Genomic DNA, 11735 nt, shown 5'->3' with positions numbered 1-11735 from the left:
TGCAAAGCATACATACAATCTTACAAAAACAAAACAGTGCAGGCATAAATACAGATTAATGTTGTACAGTACAGCATTTCACATCAATTCACAGTGTGGTCGATTGGTGTAGAACAGTTCAGTCATTTGATAATGCAGTTACACAATGATAAGTTTGAAGGTAATCAGATAGAGGTGCCCACAAGTTCCTGGGCCTGGAGCCAGAAGGTAGTTCCTCCTCATATGTCTGTAAGGTGTCCCTACAGTATGTCATACCTCGAAGCCACTGTTTAACAGTAGGATAACTTTTGCCCTCCCCTCCCCCCCAATGCAAGGATACCCTCCTTTTAGCTAAAAGCAATGCAATTACACAAACTTTCTGTTTAAGGGATCTCAGACTTGTCACTAATCCAAGGAGACAAAACCGGACTGTACATTCTATCCATGCCTCTAGCATCGTACTAAGCAGGTTTATGACATTTTCCCAGTATACTCCAATATCAGGGCATTGCCACGCTAGGTGGAGAAAGTCTACATTGTTAATACCACAGCATTGGCAGTATGCATTTGTGTAACTTTAGCGGGGTATAGTATGTTTGATGCAAATATTTATAATGTATAACTCTTAAGTTACCATTCGGAGTGAGCAGGTCTGTTAGGGAGCAGCATGTATGCCATTCCTCCTCAGTAAGGTGTACGTCCAGGTGTGTATTCCAGCTGTCAAGTGCTTTAGATGCCTTTCCGCCTGTATCCGCCTGAAGCAAGGCGTACAGGTATCTTAACAAGGTGCACATTATGCGGATTGTGGATGATCATTTGCAAAGCCTGTAGGGTGGGTGGTTCATCTGGGAACGTAGGATATCATCGTTTGGGAGCTCCCTGTAGCCTACGATATGTGAATCTAAAAAGCAGTGTGGGGTTGCTTATATAGTCAAGTTTATCAAGGTCTATGAAGACGAAATTGTCAAATAGATCTTCCATCTTGTCTATTTCCACTTTATGAAGTAGTTCCATTCACACCTTGTCTTGGTTGACAGATAACTCTGGATGGTGTTGCAGTGGTTGTGCTGGTGGATATAGCGGCAATCTATTCGCTAATTTGCCCATCTTCTGCCAGGCCAGATTGGTGGTGCGGATTGTGTTTATCTCGTGTTTGCCCATATGTGTGCGTAGGTGTGGTAGAATAATATGTAGTGGTATGGGGTATGTGTCACCATCCTCAACTGTCGTGTGTGGTGGATACCTAATTGGGTGGTACCAGTAGTGCGCATAGTGTGCTTGTGCACACAGGTAGTATAGTAAAAATAATCGGGCACTTTGAAGCCGCCCTCTGAGTAGGGCAGAGTTAGCGTAGAGAGGTCGATATGCGATGATATCGTTCAAGGATAGTACTCACTTTGCAAGTCCAACTTTTTGAAGCAGATCTCGTATTCATTAAGAGTGGCAGAGTCACTATCAGAGAGTTCAGGAAGGTGTTCAAAGAATTCTTGTCCCTCAGAGCCCAAACAATGCATTAACCATGAGGGTTTCCTCTCTGCGCTTATGGAAGTGTCACAGACACAAGCAAAATGTGTGAAAACCTCCTTCCACGAGAGAGGAGGAACTCTTAGAGATGTCAAAAAGAAGGGAGGGCCGTGACATTTTGCATTATGTATATACTATATTTTGACCTAGTTGCTACTTAAGGGGGAACATCAGTGATCTGCTTACAGTGTGCAATATCCACAAACCTTATAAGTTGTGCGCATCAGCGAAACTGCGTGAAACTTCAGCAATTAAAATTTAGGCTAATGCGTACAGTCCCAGAAACTTTATTTGCTGTGCGCATCATCGGAACCATCAGCCCGAATACTGATCGCACATATTTATACACGGAGGAGTCACTTTCGTCTGATGCTCAATTACATGTGTAGATGTGAGTCTGGTGGTGCCTGATAACTGAAAGGCACATATTTGTTTACATACAATTTCATATATGTCTGATTTATTATTCCTATTACAGCGCCTTCTACCTTGAGAAGGACTATCCTAGACCAGTGTGTGGACAAAACACATGCCAACAAATCAAGGACAAAGGGATTGGGACATGGTCTAGAGACACTAACAACAAATCTTACATCAAACCTCCCATTTAACTGATGGAGAGCTATGAGCGACCTGAAGCGTAATACTGTGAAAAAGTAACCTGGAGAATTGCTGAAAATTAAAGTAAATATAAAAAAAACGAATAAAGAACTACATAACCTCAGCTGTGTGACCTGGAAGCTGATTGTTTCTCAATATAGCCCTAGTTTGTGATTACCTTACAGTGCTCACATTATCATCCGTGCTGGAAGAGATGGGAGTCTGGGATGTCTGGTCACAGAAGCTCATTTACTAACAAAGGGCGGTGACAGCCTGTTCACAACGCACAGCACAACTTGTCGACGTAAAGTGCTAGTATACAGAACAGGGTAAAGTCTTGTGTCTCTTTTTTAAATTTTCTTTAATATATCCTGCACCCCGCTCTCTCCTTCTCTTTCTCTCATTTCAATTCATAATAAATTACTCAAATTTACTATTGCTTTATCAGCACGGCACAAGTCGGGGGGTAGCCACAGTTTGAAGGGGTCCCCCCACTATGATCTAGAAACAGGACTCAGTTCCACCTAGATCATTAGCCTGTGACTGGTAATTGTTACTTTGTGCCCCAGCACTGCAGACACAGGCCTCTGAGTGTTTGTTTGTTTGTGTGAGTGGCGCAAGAGAGGAACAGAGAACTTGACAAAATTACCCCTTCTATTGCTTAATACATTGTAAATGTGAAACACTTTGGGGCTTAGGGCCTGGATAAAGAATAACGTCAGAAAACAAGCGCAAATTAAAAGCACATTTTATTTATTCGCTGAAAACTGTTTAAAAATTTAATTTCCAAGTACCACAAATCTGTTTAAAAATATTTACACTTTCAGTCATGTCCAAGTTTAGTTACAAACTAATAGTGGGGAAAAACATGATGTATAAAAACTGAAACCAAAAACGTGTTTTTACATTATTTTATGTTTCTAGTCTTTTGTTTTTAAAACAGGCCGTCAACCTTTCACGTGAAAATTATTATAAGGGCCTGACATCACTTCTTGTGATGCCACAACATGTGACGTCACTGTGATTTGCATATGATAATGGGCTCCTTCACTATTTTCTTTACTTGTGCCCTGTTTATTGGCATGACATGGGTCTATAGGTATTAAAAATAAACATATAAATTCACAAGTATTCAGCCCGTTTCTCTGGTGATATCACACATTGACATCGGCTGCTTCTATTTTTAGGTGAGTACAAATAACGTGCTGTTCCCCCTCCTTCCATTTCTCTCTTTTTCTCCCCCTTTCTTTGTCTCTCTCGCTCTCTTTATCTCTCCCCCTCTCTATCTCCCACACACTCCTGTTAGCATTAGCTTCATGAATGTTACTGCCACTTCTGGCATTCATAAGACAAATCCTTCAGAACATTTGAGGACAAGGGACAATCAGTGTGGATGACGAGTTGCTGGGAGTGCAACTGATTGTCCTGGCACATATATGCTTTTGATGTGGGATTTCGCTATTTCACCACATTCTTCAAACAGAGTCTGCTGCTTACAGTGGCTCAATTCTGGTAAAAAGTAGAGTTTGGCAAGTCACAAAAAGAATAAGGAGAGCCAAGTCGGAGAAGAGCCAAGGGTCACACTTAGTTATAAGGCCCGAGACACGAGCTGAGCCATCGACCGAAAACAGTGTGTAAGAGATGCAGCAAACGTTACTTAAAAACAAAGTATATGCTCTTTTATATCTAAAAATAGGTTATTTCTTGAACACCTGTGCTTCACTTTAGTTCATTACATATACTGCAGTGGCATTTGGTAATAATAATACATACATTTCACCAATGAAACTTCCCATCTCCAGAGCCCTTACTACATGTCCACTCTGGGTGTGTCAGGTTTATAGATTTTATCAATAATCCGACAAGTTAGCTGAAAATATCATTGTTAGTACCAGTATTGTTCAGTGTTGCTTTTACAGGAAGTGTGATAAGGTGCAAATGAATTTTTTTCTTTGTATCTCTTCTTCATCAAATAAAAATGAAAAATGTTTCTTTTAATCCACATTGTGCTCACTTCCCACTGTGTATCCTGGTGCATCATGTGCTTTGCTTTATGTACGGAAGTGAACAATCTCTGGAAACAAACACTTTTATAACTCTGCAAATACTGATATCTGTTTTTCTTCTTTACTGCTAGTCGGGTCTTCTATCAAAAGCCCTTCATACTTTCAGTGCGCTTCTCTGTTTTCTCTCTGTGTGTTCGCTGATGACTTTGTAGCTCTGATAATCGACTAAAGATCTTCCCACATTCATTGCACTTGAATGTTTTTTCTCCTGCGTGAGTTCGCTGGTGATACCTTAATGCTGAAGATCTGCAAAAGCTACTGACACATTCACTACAATGATAGGGTTTTTCCCCTGTGTGTGTTCGCTGATGACTTCTTAGGTGTGATAACCGACTATAGCTCTTCACACAGTCACTGCACTTGAATGGCTTTTCTCCTGTGTGTGTGTGATTATGTCTTTGTAGGGTTGATAACTGACTAAAGCTCTTTACACATTCACTGCACTTGAAGGGTTTTTCCCCTGTGTGTGTTCGATTATGTGTTCGAAGGTGTGATAACCGACTAAAGCACTTTGCACATTCACTGCACTTGAATGGTTTTTCCCTTGTGTGTGTTCGATTATGTGTTTGAAGGTGTGATAACCGACTAAAGCACTTTTCACATTCACTGCACTTGAATGGTTTTTCCCCTGTGTGTATTCGCTGATGTTTTTGGAGGTTTGATAAGTGAATAAAGCACTTTGCACATTCACTGCACTGGTATGGTTTTTTCCCCAGAGTGTGTTCGCTGATGTCCTTGTAGGTATTCTAATCGACTAAAGCTCTTCCCACATTCACTGCAGTTGAATGGTTTTTCGCCTGTGTGTGTTCGCTGATGTATTTGTAGGTTTGATAATTGACTAAAGCTCTTTAGACATTCATTGCACTTTAATGGGTTTTCTCCTATGTGAGTTTGCTGATGTTTCCTTAATGCTGAAGAGCTGCGAAAACTACTGTCACATTCACTACAATGATAGGGTTTTTCCCCCGTGTGTGTTCGCTGATGACTTTTTAGGTATGATAACTGACTAAAGCTCTTCACACATTCACTGCACTTGAATGGCTTTTCCCCTGTGTGTGTTCGCTGATGTGTTTGGAGGTTTGATAACTGACTAAAGCTCTTCACACATTCACTGCACTTGAATGGCTTTTCCCCTGTGTGTGTTCGCTGATGTCTTTGTAGGTCTGATAACTGACCACAGCTCTTCCCACATTCATTACACTTGAAAGGTTTTTCTCCTGTGTGAGTTCGCTGATGATACCTTAATGCTGAAGAGCTGTGAAAACTACTGTCACATTCACTACAATGATAGAGTTTTTCCCCCGTGTGTGTTCGCAGATGACTTTGTAGGTTTGATAACACACTAAAGCTCTTCACACATTCACTGCACTTGAATGTTTTTTCCCCTGTGTGTGTTCGATTATGTCTTTGAAGGTGTGATAACCGACTAAAGCACTTTGCACATTCACAGCACTTGAATGGTTTTTCCCCTGTGTGTATTCGGTGATGTGTTTGGAGGTTTATTAAGCGACTAAAGCACTTTGCACACTCACTGCACTGGTATGGTTTTTCCCCCGAGTGTGTTCGCTGATGACTCTGTAGGTCTGATAAATGACTAAAGCTCTTCACACATTCACTGCACTTGAATGGCTTTTCCCCTGTGTGTGTTCGCTGATGTCTTTGTAGGTCTGATAACTGACTAAAGCTCTTCCCACATTCATTGCACTTGAATGGTTTTTCTCCTGTGTGAGTTCGCTGATGATACCTTAATGCTGAAGAGAAGCGATAACTCCTGTCACATTCACTACAATGATAGGGTTTTTCCCCTGAGTGTGTTCGCTGATGACTTTGTAGGTTTGATAACAGACGAAAGCTCTTCACACATTCACTGCACTTGAATTGCTTTTCCCCTGTGTGTGTTCGCTGATGTCTTTGTAGGCTTAATAAATGACTAAAGCACTTTGCACATTCACAGCACTTGAATGGTTTTTCCCCTGTATGTATTCGGTGATGTGTTTGGAGGTTTGATAAGCGACTAAAGCACTTTGCACATTCACTGCACTGGTATGGTTTTTCCTCAGAGTGTGTTCGCTGATGTCTTTGTAGGTGATGTAATCGACTAAAGCTTTTCACACATTCACTGCATTTAAATGGCTTTTCTCCTGTATGTGTTCGCTGATGATTTTGTAGGTTTGATGACCTACTAAATGTCTTGACACATTCACTACACTTGAATGGTTTTTGTCTTGTGTATGTTTGCTTATGAAGCTTGAGTAGTGATGACAAACTAAAGCTCTTGCTGCATGTGTATGATTGTTCTTTCTTGGTTAGTGTCTGTGGGTCGGGTATATATTTGTCTACATCCCATGACTGCATTTCCTGATGGGCCAACATGACTGATAAAGCACTTGTGTTTTTCTCACACACTTTATATATGTGCAGTATTTAGCACGTTTGATTTCTGTTTTAACAATAAAATTCATTAGCCACCAAATATTTGCTACACTCCTAATACGTATTAGGTGTCTTTGTAGGTGATTGTGCCTTTAGATTGGATTATGGCTGTGCACGCTTGCGGGTAATGATGTATCTTCCTTCTGGCCGGTGCAAATTTGGACAGTCTGTTGTATTGTAGATAGAAGAGCTCCTCTTTCTATTGCCCGTCAGTTGTCAGGCTCCGCTCTGTTGTGCTTTTCGCTTGTTACTGTGGTTTGGCCAGAAAGAGTTTACAATTCACCAAGAGCACGGAATGATGGCTTGTCTTCATTTTAGAAAATAGAGCACTGCGGTAATCACATCATACCGATACATTGATCAAAGTTAGTATTTGGCACTTGTTTATACAGGAGGTGTTTTGTTGTTGTTGTTGCCTTTATTTTCCTACGGTCATTTCTCCGTCTTGTGGCGTGGAGGTGCACAGCTCAGACTCTTACAATCACTAAACTGCCCTTGATGCTTCATCCGGGATCTGTCAGTTTGTGTGCAGATTCCTCTGTCGCCGACTGCTCTGATGTTTTCCTGAATACTGTAGCTCAATATTTCTGCTATTATTGAAGATTTACAGCATTGGCTTCATTATTGATGGTCAATTCATACATTCAAGGCTTGTTTTCTGTTGGATGTAAAGATATCTAAAATTACTAAATTGAAACAAAATGGAATGAGAATTCACAATATTTAACTGGTTGTAAAAGACATTTCTGGGGAGATTTACCAAATCGACACGCAATGCAGCACAGCCCCTCCCCCTGCGAGGCTGCGCTGCGTGACTGGGAGGGAGCAGGGGAGCACCTTATTTTCAAAGATATGGCTCTCTCCTTCCCTTTCCCTTGCGCTGGCACTGATTACAGCAGCCCTGCGCCATGCACACACCTTAGCACCAGAGCGCTAGGGTGTGTGTGTGTGTGTGAGCCCAGCATAGGTTTTGTACAGGAAGGACATCCTTCCTGTACAAAATACTATGCCTAGACATGAGGGAAACCTTTTCCCACTTTGTATGCATGTTGCACAGTGCAACACGCATGCAAAGTCAGAAAAGGAAGGAGAAATTAAAGCATTTCTCCTTCCAAGCGCCTAGTTTAAAAGGGCACAGTTTTTTCACGCTATACCCAATCTACTGTATTTGGTAAATTGAGTTTTACGTGAGAAACAATGGGTGGTTGCACAGGAACGCCCATGCCCCACCAGTGGCAGGCCCCAAGGTGCAAAGTAACGCGAAGCAGTGCAATGCGATGCTTCACATTACTTTAACGTTATTTGCTGGAAAGAAAATTAGGACAAAAAGATTTTGCATTCTTTTGTGCCACTTTTGTGACGCAAACACTACGCAAAATCTTAGTAAATCGCCCCTTCTTCTTTACTGCCTTTGAACTTAGTAGGGAATATTTCATAATACACAAATATTTAACTAAAAGTTCTGGTGATCAGGTGACATCTTATTAATGTCTGAAAACTAGGTGATTTAACAGTGTTCACTGAGTAACTTAGCAAAGTAAGGGTGCTCGGAGCACCCAAGTGCTTAAGGTTTTGCTTAAGATAGACGCATACGGTCAAGATTTCATTCAAACAACAATAGAGTTTAGAAAAAGAGATGGACCAGGCTGGGCTGCAAAATTTCCAGTAACTCTTTACGAAGTATACAACGAAAGTAACTCCATTCACACACTTCTCATTTCTTTCCTATTCACTTGATTATCTCAAATACCAACTCCTGTCTTTACCTTGCTGTTCATAGGTCACCTTTGACACTTTCAGCAGCTCCCTTGGTTCAAGCATTTTTGGTTTCGTCTAACCTGGAAGAGTGGAACATTATTGTGGTTTGTCGGGGTTTCCTATCGCCATAACATCTGTCCACCTCCCTGAAACTAGTGCAGCTTACAGCACCCGGTTCTGGCCCGGAAAGTCTGGATTTTCTGAGCTCCGTAGAACATTAAGACAGTTCTTCCGCATCTAACACATACTACAAGACTCCAAGAGTCCACGCTACAAGTGCTGCTGCAAGCTTTAATTAACCCACTGTATCTGAACATCCCCTGGCAAACGCCAACCAGAGAATAAACATCCTGCCTGCACCAGCAGAGTGCAGAAAGCTTTTCAAGCTCCTCGAGGTACATGGACTTTCTCTGTCTGTCGTAACTGAAGATGTTAATCCTTGGTAACATCTATCGCCTTTGGACAAGGTCCTCCATTTTACTATCAGAATGTAACTCATCCTGCGCAGACACAAACCCTCAAGTCTGTATTGCATGAAGCTGGGTGTTTCTCACGCAAAAGAGGGCCCTCTACAAATTGCTGACATTTTCTTACACCCCCTGGACAGCCGTGGCAACACACAGACCACCCACACCCCCTCAGGGATCACCAGTCCATCTGCCAGGATCAAGACTCGGATCTTTCAACTTTCTCTGTTACCGTCTTTGGAACGGCCTGTCTCTGAGATTCGTGGAAGCTCCACACTCTGAGCTCAGAGTTGCCTTGAAAAACCATCTCATGAGAGTGCAAGAAAAGAACATTAAGTGACACGCTCTGCACAGAAGTGTAAATAAATCTACTATTATCGTTCCATGTACCGTTGTACTACTGCTGTTGTTTCGACATGGATGTTTTGCCGTCTATCACAGCAGCTTCTTCGTTTAAAATCTTACTCAGTTTGTTTTGCATCATACCTACTTACCTATGTACTGTTTCTGACCCTACGACATCTCTGGCAGACATGCTGTGCTGTCTGTTGCTACATAAATAGGAAGTAGATTGCTACTGCAGGGAGAGTGCAGTGTCCTATCAGTCAGATGCACTTGATTGGGATAAAAGGCACCATGTTTGTTAGAAAAGCTGCAACTATTAGAATAATAATATACCAAAAGCAGCACATATAATGCAATAACAGACCAGGCACTAGAAAAATGTGACGCAAACAATGCAATAACACAGGCTAGGCACTAGGAAAACATGACGCAAACAATGCAATAACACAGGCCAGGCACGAGGAGAATCTGATGTAAACAATGCAATAACACAGGCCAGGCGTTGGGAGAATCTGACGCAAACAATGCAGGAGAGGAGGTGTGGCGGGGGAGTTGGCCATAGAGCACTATGGCGGAGAAGGACACAGCAGCTACGCGTGGAGGCAGGACTACATTGGGACGCGGAGGCCCCTCTAGACCCTAATCGGCTCCTCCAGCCTCCAGAGTGAACGGTTGGAAGTGCTGCCAGCAGTGTTGAGGCGCGTAGGGGTGCGACAGCTGGGTCTACACAGTGTGGGAAGCTGATCGCCTCTCCTCACGGGCACAGAGGCGCCCAGGGGCCCTGCACTGCTGCCTTTGAGAGTATCCTAGCAGAGACTGAAGAGGGTCTAGAACAGGGGTCTCCAACCTTTTGTGTAGTGAGAGCTACTTCTGGTCAGAGAAAATCGTCGTGAGCTACTAAACCCCAAGCAACTTGCGCATTTTTCCGAGCGACCTCCCCCGCCCAGTTTAATGGACGTTTAGCCTATTACTTCAGAGCCCATGGGCCCCATACTGGGGTTTCCATACAATAAACACTGAAAGAAACAACTTTTTTCACTTTTTTACATGTCCACTGCGTTCTGCAGCATAGTGAGACAAAAAAGCTATAGCACAAGCCACAACAGTGACACAACAAAAGCACAAGCCGTGCAAGCGGAGGCCGATGCTTGTCGGAATGGAACAGAAAAGCGTCACTGGCACCAAATTAAAAGCAGCCCCGTAAGCCGGGTCTGGTGGCTCACTGCCCTAAAGCAGCCACTGCAGGGGCCTGTGCTTGACCTCATGGTGACAGATTTAAATCCCAGCGGGTCCACTCATCCTTTCATCCATTTGAGGTCGATATAATGAATAGCCTTGAGTTGGGTAACAATAAACATCTGTTATTCAGCCCCAGGACACCTTCGGGTAATCATGCGCTTTGCAACTAGACCTGTTACGTTATTAAATATAGGGCAGGCAAATCAAATAGCTAAAAAAAAGTGGCAGAGATTCCTTCACAGCACTGAAGTCTACTCTACGCCCCTTGAGTCCCTTCCATCAGTAGGAGCAGCACATCCCTCAGTATGGCTAGAATAGTGTGACCCCCCAGACCAGGATGGAGAAGACGAGGAACGTACAAATGGGATCCACAATTTTATACTCTGGCTTGAAGTAGATAACGTAAGAAGCCACCAGTACCCCAACGCTCTGGACCAGGTCCCCCACAACATGAATGAAGGCAGCTCGCACACTGGTGCTCTGCTCCTTCTCCGGGGTGGTCTTGTCAATCAATCAATCAGGAGTTTGTTAAAGCGCGACTACTCACCCGTAAGGGTCTCAAGGCGCTAGGGGTGGGGGGGGATTTGGGGGGGTGCAGGTTCCATTCCATCAAGGAGGGGGGTCTGTCGAAGAGCCAGGTTTTGATGTTTCTTGCGAAGATGGGGAGCGATGTTGTCTGTCTGAGGTGGAGCTGAAGGGCGTTCCATGCTTTGGCCGCGAGGAAGGAGAAGGAGTGAATGTTCATGTGATCCTTCTGTAGGGCCATGACTATGACCATGCCCGGTCTGATGCAGGATAAAACCCACCATTACAATGTTAACTGTTCATAATGGGGAGGTGATCAGTATATTATTCCCTGCCCACTCTCACCACGTGCTTCCGGTGCCCTCTCCCTGCCCGGCTCCATGCCCATGCTATCGCCCCCTGCACCCTGTCCCCTATTTCTGCTCTATGCCCTCCCCTGCTCTCACTCCGTGCTTCCGGTACCCCCTGCCTGTCCGGCTCTGTGCCACAGCACCCTGCCTCTGTCCCCCTCCCTACTCACTGCATACCCATGGCTAAGGCCCCTGCACTCTGCCCTGCTCACCACTGTCCTCTAGCGCTGCACTCCCCCCTGTCCCTTGTTCTGTCCAACATGTCTGCCTTTCTGCCACTGCTCCCTGTCCCAACCCTCTAGAACGAGGCGAATGACGGGCCAGATTAAAAAGTTTCGGTGGCTCTGACTGTAACCCATGTGATCCACAAAGTTACAAGCTCCCCTGAGGGACAAGGCACGCTGTATCTGTGTGGTCGCCTACGGTGCTCGCCACATTTCTGCGGAAAG

General features: G+C 43.8%; 1 protein-coding gene across 1 annotated transcript in view; it reads right to left on the bottom strand.

Moving 5' to 3' along the window:
• Nucleotides 1–2834: 2834 nt before the first annotated feature.
• Nucleotides 2835–11735, bottom strand: part of LOC144805584 (uncharacterized) — a 68747-nt gene continuing 59846 nt past the window's right edge. The window contains 2 exon segments of the mRNA XM_078672107.1: nucleotides 2835–4876; nucleotides 4878–7260. Coding sequence (XP_078528233.1) covers nucleotides 4253–4876; nucleotides 4878–6542 — 2289 coding nt within the window. The 5' untranslated portion in view covers nucleotides 6543–7260 and the 3' untranslated portion in view covers nucleotides 2835–4252.

This window comes from Lissotriton helveticus, assembly GCF_964261635.1.
Source record: "Lissotriton helveticus chromosome 1_1 unlocalized genomic scaffold, aLisHel1.1 SUPER_1_unloc_15, whole genome shotgun sequence".
Taxonomy (NCBI): Eukaryota; Metazoa; Chordata; class Amphibia; order Caudata; family Salamandridae; genus Lissotriton; species Lissotriton helveticus.
This window is presented reverse-complemented; position numbering and strand designations above follow the sequence as displayed.